Below are 11,685 nucleotides of genomic sequence, written 5' to 3' on the forward strand. Positions count from 1 at the left end.
AGAGAGGTGTTGAAGTTGCTCAGGCCATTGAAAGTATTCTAGAACAGGATTCATATAGAAAAATTCAATCGGATCGTGGCAGTGAATTTGTTAATCCTCATGTGCAAAAGGTTCTTTTGAAATATAATACAACACTTTATCATAGTCACAGCCCTATAAAGGCTGCATTGCCTGAACGATTAATAATAACAATTCCTCTATTAATTTCAAGATATTGTACCCTGAAAAATACACCGGCTTTTATTCATGATTTAGATAAAATCATGCATATTTACAACCATCGATCTCATTGATCTCTGTCCAACTCACGCCCTCGGGATGTTAATTACAATGAAAATACATTTGATGCTTTTCTAAAGCAATATTCCAATGGTGAAAAAGAGAAAAAAAATAAATTCAATGTTGGTGATACTGTTCCAATTAATAGAACCAGCAATATTTTTGAAAAAGGGAATTATTTATGGAGCACTGAACTTTTTAAAGTGTCAAAAATCCTGGACACCGAGCCCACGACATATAGACTGCGAGACACCAAAGATGATGAGATTCTCGGCGGTTCTTATGAATATGAACTGCAAAAAGTTAGAAACACTAGCGAAATGTATCAACTTGAAAAGATATTAAAGAGTCGTACACACCATGGCAAGAACCAGGTGCTTGTTCGATGGCTAGGATACAACTCGGATTTTGATTCTTGGATCAGTGTTGAAGACATTGACAATACCCAATGATTTCTATGTTACTTTCACGTCCAATGTTTCAGATCCCCTCTACAATGATCTGAATAGAACAAGTGATTTTTGGACAAAACTCTCCACCACCATCAATTTCGACGTAAAGTATGTAGTGGCTTTTGCCTACTATATTCTCAAAAATACCTACGACATCCTGAGAAAGGATAGTAAATATGATATACGAATCAGAACATATAATTGTCAGCCTCCACCAGGTGATTAAGAACAAATTCAAAAAATCAATTGGATGGATTATCCATACATTGAATTGCCCGATCAGGACCTCACCTATATGACTGATTTATGCCATACTATCAATAAAAAAATATCCTATCGTAAAAAAGGAGCTTTTCATTTCAACTATTCAAAGGAGGAGGGCAAGATCTACATTAGTTCACCTATTGCCAGTGAAAAGGTTATTCTCAATGATAATCTATAGGATGTTCTTGGATTTAAACAGAATATGATCAATGGGAAAAATGCTGGCACCGTTTACGGGATGGATCAAGTTATTTTCGCTGACTACCCGCCTGCCTTCTCCACAGACACTTGTATATTTCTCTACGCTTCATTTGTGGAAACATCTCGAGTTGGTAATTCAAATGTTCCCCTCCTACGAGTTCTTGAATGAAAAACCAATCAAGAACATATTCATCACTATAATATAAAGCATCTTCAGTATGTTCCCGTAAACACTTCCTATTTGGAACTCTGTCAGTTAACACTTAGAAGTGAATTGGGTGATCCAATAGCAATTTCAAAAGGCTTAGCAGTGATTACATGTCATTTTCGACCCATCGTTCAACAGCAAGATGTCTAATAAAAAAGTGGTATTCACTTGTCCTGATATTGACTGCTATATTAATACTCTTGGTCCAAGACAACAGGGCAATAGAAGGGACCAATACAAGGGCCGTACTACAATGTCTGGGTACGGTCTTGGCAGTTTGTTTGCTAAACTGTTTCGCTCTTCGCTACCACTGGCTAAAAAATATCTTGTACCGGCTGCGACAAATTTTGCATCCTCTACACTATACGATTGGGGCTCTGGCAAGGATTTTAAAAAAAGTGCTTCGGAAAATCTTAGGTCCAGTGCGTGAACCCTTGGCGAGAGATTAAAACAAAATGGTAAAGGCTTAAAAAGGTCAAGAAACAACGCATCACTCATCAGTCTCTACTCAGGTCGGAAACGTAAGACATCCCTTTTGTCAAAGAAAAGAAGGAAAAAGACGACACATGCTGTAAACAGAAGTCTCAGGAAGAAAATTGTCAGATCAAAACTTGATTTCTTCTCCCAAAATTTCCTGCCTACCACTTAAGGATTCCCAGCCTTCAATCACTACCTCATGGAATCCATTCAAGGCCGAAAATATCGATGTGAGTGTCAAGCATTGATACTATGAACAATTTTATCCTCAACAACCCCTCTCCGATAATATCCACTTTCAAATTTATTCTAATGAAGACTACTTTATGGACATGTCTTCAAAATTTATAGATTTGCAAATGAAAGTCCGGAAATCCTAGAATGCAATGCCAATTCGGGCCGATGGAATATCCTATGAAAACTGTATATTACATAATTTATTTCGTCAAATTAGTGTATACATCAGTGGCACGCTGGTGAGCACAAGCAATAATCTCTCAAACTATGCAAGCTTTATGCAATTCATGCTGATGAAACCCAAGTCATACAAGGAATTGAGAGGCACCTCCAATGGATATGAATATATTACTAGTACTGATATTCCAGATGCACTTAAAAATGCTACAACTAGTGAATTACATCTAGTTGGAAAAATATATCATGAAATATTTAATATACCCCAATGGCTGCCGCCCAATGTTAAAGTGGATATAAAATTGACGCTTGCACCATCCAATTTCATATTGAGGAAAGAACTTGCTGGCAATCCCGATGTAAGTCTCTCCCTCACCTCAGCAATACTTCACGTGCGCAAACAGCAGGTCATGAGTTCTGTTGCTTTGGCCGAGGAAAAACTGAGAACCAATGGCAACAATATTAAACTACTTGTTCCTCATACAATCACCAATCAACGTCATATTGCAGTGGGGTCACGCACCTTCACCGATTCATCCTTTATCAATGGTGAAATTCCGTCAAAACTTGCGTTGGCATTTGTAAAAAGCGCCAGTGCAATAGGATCATGGACTGAATGTCCACATAAATTCGAGATGTTTGGACTTTCATCTCTTGTGTGCAAAGTAAACGGCATCCCACTCTACAATCTATCTTTTGATAAATCCTATAGAACATTGTACGAGTTGACCATGCAAACCCTAGATCATGACTCGCAACTATTTGAAAATGGTATAACCGAAGATATGTTTGCTAAAACACGTGGTATCAGTGTACTGAATTTGTCTGGCACACAGGATATGATTATAGTACGTACGGGGACTGTGCGTTTAGAGTGTATATTTGCCGACCCATTGGCTGAGAGTATTGCACTAATCTCACTAAATCAATATGAAACCTATTGGGAAATCAATCCCGAAGGCAGTATTCTAATAGACTTAGCATCATGAACACCGGTCAAATAATCAATGTATTTAATATGGACCCCTACATGTCCCAGTACAAATCCTATTGTCTGCCCTCGGACTTTCTTGGAAAAATTCAAAGTGTCAACAATACCTTGATTATTGTTAATATCAGTCCGTCGACTGTGCTGACGGGTCATTGGCGTCATCTTTCAAACAATGAAGACGATTGAATTTTTTGATCCTCTTGGTCTACCCTATACATTCTACACACCTCACATCAGCAACTATATTGAGAGCAGTGGGAAAACTATTATTCAAAATCGGAAGAGGGTGCAGGATCTAACGACTAAAAGCTGTGGCTTCCATGCGCTACTATATTTTGTGTTCCGATGTCGCGGCTATACTTACAAGCAGTTTCTCCACATTTATGTTGACAATCCACGTCTGAACGAATTTCTAGTGGAAAATATCCTCTCAGACCTATATAGTATTGATTTCAGTGCCCTAAGAGTAAAGTGCTTAAAAAATGTTTGTGAATTTGTTTATTAATAAAATGTATATATATACAACAATGTCTTTAAATCTTCTTTTTAGATTTCTTGATCTTCGATGTATAGGCAACTGTCGTGAATCACTAATGCTGGTAAATAATTTGGATTCACTGTATACTGATCTTGATTGACGGCAAAGTCAGGGTCAAACTTTCTACAATAGAGTGTGACTTCATTCTTGTCATATCTCTTTGTATAGTAAATGATACTATTTGCATTCATATTATGAAATTCACGAGTTTCAATCTGTCTATTTGAGGCAATATCACATACAGTGTTTTCAAGTGGTGAATCACATTCGGTAACTGCCAACTAAAAATCACTTGGTTTATAGTCATAGTAGGTGGTGTCATCACAACGATGACGTAGAAACCAGATTGTCTTATTACCCCAACAGTTGAATCGTAGACCAGATTCGTCTTCCCAGAATAATTTAAATCCGCGACGATACCAATCTCGTAGAAATAAACTAAAATCACGTTTAGGACTCTTTCCAATCATAGCGGGGTAAGTATTCTCCCACTGATCACATTTTTCATAGTGACAATTGGAGCACAGGTGCCCTCTAGGATGAGAGTCACACACCTCTTCAAGACATGAATTACATCCTTTAATTTGTACTGCATAGCCTCTATGTAATTTACAAGGATTACATAATTTACACTTTTCACTATAGTCATCAATAATTGTACAATTCTCACATTGAGTCCAACTGCCAAGATTGCACACGCACAATGGACATATATAGAACATTTTTTGGTTTCCGATGTCAACTCACTCACAGCTAAAACGAAACTGATCATCCTCGCTCGATAAATTCAAAGTGGAGGAATGGGGGAGAGGAGTAACTCTGTGACGTTACCTCTTTCGAATGATGGGGAGAGCCATCTACATTGAATCCATTGGCAATATTTTCAAAAGTATATCTACAATATGATTCCGCCTTGTTCCAATTAATATATCAATAAATTGACTATAGGCATTTGAGTCACATTTTAAAAGTTTCATACAAGAGTCCAATGGGGATAATCAGTTTTCATTATATTGTCAATCTGTCCCTGACGTGAGAATATCCTGTGTTTAAGAGATAACTCGAGAAAATCGTCATCCAAAATCAAATGTTTTTCTATAAACACTAGATTCGATCTAATTCTCTCTTTCTCAAATTTATTCATTTTTCAATCCTTTCATTCTGACTGCTGACTCTAGACTGAGCCTGATTCGTTAGCTCTAGCCAGAAAAGAAATGGAACATTTTCGATTTTGAAACAATTTTATTGAATAATTACAACATCATCAATAATAATATGCATGTACAACTAGCGATAGAGTTTATTGTCTTCGATATATTTCACTAATGCACTTTAAGCACAATGAAGTCTACTCACAACTGCTGTATCAACTTTTGCGGTGAAACATAATTGATCCTCCATTTTGAATTTTCTCAAGGATATCACATATATTGCATATACTGCATCCCATTCCAGACAAAGCCGCGATCCTTTCGTAATTTCCACTTCAATGTTTGGTGCTCTTGTATTATTACCATCAACTCCACTATCAACTTCTAATAGTGTAAACATTCCACTCATTATTACAAATATATATCCAAATGAGTAAAGTCATTTAAAATCAAATGTTTTTCCATAAACACTAGATTTGATCTAATTCTCTCTTTCTCAAATTTATTCATTTTTCAGTCCTTTCATTCTGACTGCTGACTCTAGACTGAGCCTGATTCGTTAGCCCTAACCAGAAAAGAAAGGGTAGATTTTCGATTTCGAAACAATTTTATTGAATAATTACAACATCATCAATAATACTATGCATGTACAACTAGCGATAGAGTTTATTGTCTTCGATATATTTCACCAATGCACTTTAAGCACATTGAAATCTATTGACATGTGCTCTATCAACTTTTGTGGCGAAACATAATTGATCTTCTATTTTAAATTTGCTCAAGGTTATCACATATCTTGCATATACTGCATCCCATTCCAGACAAAGCCGCGATCCTTTCGTGATTTCCACCGCAATGTTTGGTGCTCTTGTATTATTACCATCAACTCCACTATCAACTTCTAATAGTGTAAATATTCCACTCATTATTACAAATATATATCCAAATGAGTAAAGTCAAAACTGTTCTTCTCACTCCTTGAATTCTATTCACAGACTAATAAAACTATAGCAAAAATCCTTTCCTTATATTCCATCCACCGCTACTATGTAACACGGCCTCTGATTGGTTGAGAAGGGGGATCTAACCGACTCGCTGAGTGGCTGAGAAGGAAACACGTGATCTAACTATTTCCGGGGAACTCTTAACATTTGGCTCGAGCAACAATAACAAATACTATTTCTGGATCATAACATTCGCTGAGAGCATGCACTTACAACAACAACAACAACAACGACCTTGACATTTGCTGAGAGCGTGCACTTACAACAACAACAACATCGACCTTGACATTCGCTGAGAGCGTGCACTTACAACAACAACAACATCGACCTTGGAAATTTAGGTCATTGACCCCATTAACCACGTGTTCTCCCCAGGGAGGCTATGCCCATATTAGGAGTCCCGCTCGTGTCAATAGGGGCCATTCTACTACTGCTCTGGCCACCCCCAGGCCCTGCTAGAAAAAAACAACAACAAAAACGGTAGACAGATCAGTGCTACCGATGCAAAAGAGTGATTTTCCATATTGTTCAAGGCGGGGGACTGTAATTTCCCTGTATAAGGTTTTCGACCATACTGATTCCAATGGTAGACTTTTCATTTTGATCTGATGCCATTTTCGATGGGTTTTTGGGCTTTTTTTCGAAATCACCATAAATTTCTTTTCACAATAAACTTTTACTTTTAAGATGAAACGAAATGATTGTCAACATTCCTAAGTCAGTGTCAGATGGCAGTTTTTTTCACTAGGCAATTTTTTTTTAAACGTGTTTTTAACTTTTGGTTACTATGGGCTGTAGTTCGCTCTTTACTAGGTTGCAGCTGCCGCTGCAACCATGATAGGAGTGACATCATAAACGAAAAAAGACAACGGTATTATACAAGTATTGAAAATCATCTGCATGAGCAAACCTAGGTGTGAAATAAGCAAAAAGGTTCCATGGATAATATGTAGTGCGCTAATGTTTTCTATACCAAATGAAGCTTCTCTTCTCAGCACGGAGACTGGCTTGCATTGTATTTCTAACAACGCAGTGAGACTCACAGATAATGACAAAACGTCAACGGGCTTTAAGATGCAAAAAATTCTTCATTATTTTATGAAAAACATAGGCCTAGTTAAAAATACAAAATATGCAAGTTCAAATTTTTTTATGAATGTGAAAACTGCGCTGATTGGATAGCGCCAGCATGATAAAATAGAAATGAAGCAAATAATAAGATATGTGTCGTCTTTTTTACCGCTTAAAAAATATTATAATGAAAATACTTAATCAAATCCGTAGATTGGCGAGAAGAGGTAAAGAAGAAAGTGAACAACCGGACACAGTTCCTTCTGATTGTGAGTCTCAAGAGTTAGTTAAGCCACCCGTCAGTAAAGAAGAATTTGAAAATTATTTTTCCGACATAGGAACATCAGAAGAAGATTCTCTTGCTTTAAGATTTGAAATTTACAAAAGAGGATTAGAAAATGATTGCAGAAGACAAGCTTGGGAATTCTTTTTAGGCTACGATTTTTTTAATGCAACCAGCGTTGAGCGTGATGAGCGTCGCAAAGAACGCAGTGAAGAATATTTGGAGCTAAAGAAACTATGGCTTTCCTTGGATGAACAAGCAGAGAAGAAACTATCTTCGTATGATAAATATAAAACCGTGATAAAGACTGATTTACGACGACTCTGGGACAATGATGACATGGCGAAGACCTCTTACAATATTTTAATGACCCATTTAATGTATGACTATAGCTTTGGCTATTATCAAGGCATGGCGGACTTAGTTAGCGTTATATTAAAGATAATTGAAGATGAAACGGCGGCTTTTTGGTGTTTTAGTCGAGTTATGACGGTCTGGAGGGATAATTTTGATTTAGAGGAATTTCATCACATCAGACGTTTGAAAGATTTAGCTAAACTGTTGAAGTTCACAGATCCTCAATTTTATGAATATCTTAACTCAAATAAATGTGGTGATTTCAAATTTTATCATCAGCATTTGATGGTGCTGTTTCAACGTGAATTTGCTTTTGAGGAAATTCTACGACTATGGGATTGTTTCTTTGCGTGTATTCCAGCACAAGGGAAAAAGATACCTCCACGGTCTCTTCCAAGAAATTTTGATTTACTTTTTGCCCTTGCCATTTTTAATACGGAAAAATCAAACATTATGAATCAAAAATTAGATGAGTTTGATATTTTGCAGTACTTCAACCGCCTCACCGGGAGCATGGATATTGATGAACTATTAAAGAAGGCGAGAAACTATTACAGAGATTTTCTTTCTAATCCTTCAGTTCCTTGTGAGATTCAGGATATACTTAATCTTTCAGTTTGTGAAGACAAAAGTGACGAAAGTGATGAAAGTGATAGTGATGGCTTCATTTTACTATAAATATGTCAGTGTTAAGTTCTATATTTAAGAAATGCAGTGTAAATTGTATGCCTGTACTAGTGTTCAGTTCTCCGTGTGAATATTCCAGTGTTCAGACCTATGCGTGAAATTCCAGTCTTCAGTTCAATATGTAAATGTTCCAGGGTTCTGTTCTATAAGCAAATATTAAGCTAGGTAAAGATAGCGTTAAGGGGCCAGGTAGGGTAAATCAGGTAGAGTAGGTTAGGTTTGATTAGGCTAGCTTAAGTTAGGATAAGTTAGGTAGTAGCAGTAATTGTTGTTAGGTTAAGCTAGGAAAGGCTCGGTTAGGTTTGGTTAAGATAGCTTAGGTAAAAGTATTAGAGGCTAGGCTAGTTTATATTACGATGGGGCTGCAACCCGGATATCTTGTCGAGAGATAAGCCTGTATAAATATTGCATTTACTTATTACGTCATATATGATCCTTGGAATGTTCTGCCTGCCGACCGAGTGCCGGGGCCCGGTGGTGAAGCCGCCGAGCTCCCGGTACTATATATATATATATATATATATATATATATATATATATATATATATATATATATATATATATATATAATGGGTGGGTGGTAAAATCTGAGTGGGGAAAAGCCGACTCTGCGCTTTTCAAGTCCGTGTATGATAATATACTTGAAAAGATAAAGGTCCCATTTCAACTGCTTCAACAAGGTTCGCCTGTTCCCGATAATGAGAAATTACACAGAAATTACACATGCCCTACGCTGTGCTGAAAAGGCTGCAGTTCCGACAAGAAAAGTTCGAATCGGAAGTGAAAATCCACAGTGGTCTCAGAATGTACAGTTGTCCGAGTCTTGTAGTCGATCTAAATTCTGGTATACACTATGGAACGAGTGCGGGCGCCCTCGTCAAGAGTCTTGAATGATATCAGGCTATATACAAAGCGAAAGTTGGCCAAGACCCTTGCTAAACACCGAACCGACTTAATGGACCAGAATTGCAAAGTGCTTGAAGGTGACCCAAATGCAGTCTGGAAGTATATTAAACAAAAAGGAGTCCCAAATCTCACAAAGAAGAAATTTTGCCAAGTGAAAGTGATTGGAACAAATATTTCACCGCCGAATTCTCACCGCCGAACAAGGCTCTCGAGAAAGAGTTCGAAAAAGAGCTCGACTCCCTCCTAGCGTCAAATGAACGAAGTTTTGGGTCCTTTGTTACTGTTTCTAGCATCCGTCATATGCTTTCTAAACTGAAAAAGAAGTATTCTCGAGGTGATGATAATATTTGTGGAATGCATCTGGCTATTGGGGGTGACAATGTGTTAAATCACCTTGCTCTTATGTACCAGATGATCTTTAACTGCGGTCTTGTCCCTGATGTTTTCTGTGTTGGCGTCGTTACACCAGTTCCCAAAAAAGGGAATGATCCCTGGAACTGTTCATCATACCGCCCGATAACTGTTGCGCCGGTATTCTGCAAACTCATGGAAATGCTTGTTTTTGGTGACCTAAGTGAAGCTTGTTATACTCCCGATTCGCAATTCGGGTTTAAGAGTGGTACTAGTCGCGAGCATGTTCATTCGTTGATAGCTAATCTTTTGCTCAGTGCTCACAATAATAATGATACACTTGTTCTAGCAAGCCACGATGTGCGTAGAGCATTCGACTCCGGTATCCACGCACATATAGTTAGTTCTGCTTGTAAACGCGGAGTTGACCGTTCGGTTGTCGTTGTATGGAGGATCATGTATAGGAGACTGAGAGTGAAGATTAAAGTCCCCACTCATCGCGGTATGGTGGTATCCACCGTAGTTATACCTGTCCGTAAAGGTAACCGGCAAGGCTCCATTACTTCCCCTCCTCTATACGACAACAGTATTATCGTCCCTCAAGAATCTGCCGAAACACGCTGCATGTATCTAGGTATAGACGTGTCGCTCATCAATTACGCTGATGATATACTTAACGCAAGTAGGTCTGTTTCAAGGGTTGAGGATAACTACAATATATTGAGTGATGAATATGCTAAGATTGGGCTAGCTTTTAATGCTGACAAAAGTGAAGTAGTTTTTGTCGCAACGCAAAAGATTCGACCCCGATTAGCGTGCTCCTAGGCGATACTGCGGTGAGCTCAAAGCCATCTCTCACTTACCTTGGACTGCCGATCGCTTCAGATCTGCGGTCTACTCGTCAAGCACTGGTTGAGAATTTTTCAGAAAAGGCACGCAAAGCATACGGACTACTTCCACCCTGCAAACGTATGTATAACCGCCGTATACTCGGAAGGCTCTCGTCCGTTTTCGTTATCCCGCATGTTCTGTCACTCTCGCCGTTTTGGTCTCTTCTCACCGAAACAGATAAGCGCTCAGTCCGTCGGGTTTACTATAAGTATGCAAAGTATCTTTTAAGTGTTCCGCCAGGGGAGAGAAGAGTTTCGAAAAATTACAGCGTTGTGGACCCGACTACTGCAGCTACTGAGCGAATCGTTCGATTTCGGCGTTCGCTCAATCCTGATCATGATATGTACCGAGCTATCGTAGGCTAGTTTGAATAAGAGTTTAGTATGCTGTAAGTATAGTCCAAGGTACTATTTCTGAGAGGCCCCCGTACCAAACAGGTTTTTCTGGTAGGTAATTCTAATCTAGAGGTCAATACATCTTTCAAAGAGGAACGAGTACGCAATACCGGGTCCTAGTGTGATTGATTTTTTGGACAATTGCCTTTAGTCAAGACTAGTTTTTTGGGAATGTGTCGTTGCTAAAGCTAACTCTCATTGGAAAAAGGGGTCTAAAGCTTTTTGTTTTTGATAAGAATTGCACAATGAATGTATCGTTTGACGTGGGCATTTTTTATGAGCCAATCAGAGGTTGTTCAATATACGATAACTTGATTTGTGGTTGGGATTTAAATAAAAGAAATGGTTATGTTATTTGCTTGCATGTATAGGTATTCCTATGTTATTTGCTTGCCTGTATAGGAATTCCCATGTTATTTGCTTGCATGTATAGGAATTCCCACGTTATTTGCTTGCGCGTATAGGAATTCCCATGTTATTTGCTTGCATGTATAGGAATTCCCATGTTATTTGCGTGCGTGTATAGGAATTCCCATGTTATTTGCTTGCATGTATAGGAATTCCCAAGTTATTTGCTTTCATGTATAAGACTTGCAAAGTTATTTGCTTGCGTGTATAGGAATTCACAAGTTATTTGCTTGCATGTATAGTAATTCCCTGGTTATTTGCTTGCGTGTATAGTAAGTCCCATGTTATTTGCTTGCATGTATAGGAATTCCCATGTTATGTGATTGCATGTATAGTAATTCCCATGTTATTTGCTTG

At 38.1% G+C, this 11,685-nt stretch overlaps 1 protein-coding gene across 1 annotated transcript; it reads left to right on the forward strand.

The window, feature by feature from the left end:
- Positions 1 to 7,201: 7,201 nt before the first annotated feature.
- LOC148952860 (TBC1 domain family member 15-like) lies at positions 7,202 to 8,368 on the forward strand. The gene has a single exon (XM_089087804.1). It carries the CDS (start codon positions 7,202 to 7,204, stop codon positions 8,366 to 8,368), a length of 1,167 nt encoding a protein of 388 aa, XP_088943930.1.
- Positions 8,369 to 11,685: the final 3,317 nt, after the last annotated feature.

Source organism: Artemia sp. Qi Xiang Cuo, chromosome 4 (genome assembly GCF_049724085.1).
Source record: "Artemia sp. Qi Xiang Cuo chromosome 4, ASM4972408v1, whole genome shotgun sequence".
Lineage (NCBI taxonomy): Eukaryota > Metazoa > Arthropoda > Branchiopoda > Anostraca > Artemiidae > Artemia > Artemia sp. Qi Xiang Cuo.

What these genes read in the sequence shown, in the direction of transcription:
- LOC148952860 (XM_089087804.1), top strand. Translation starts at nt 7,202, where the DNA reads ATGTGTCGTCTTTTTTACCGCTTAAAAAATATTATAATGAAAATACTT.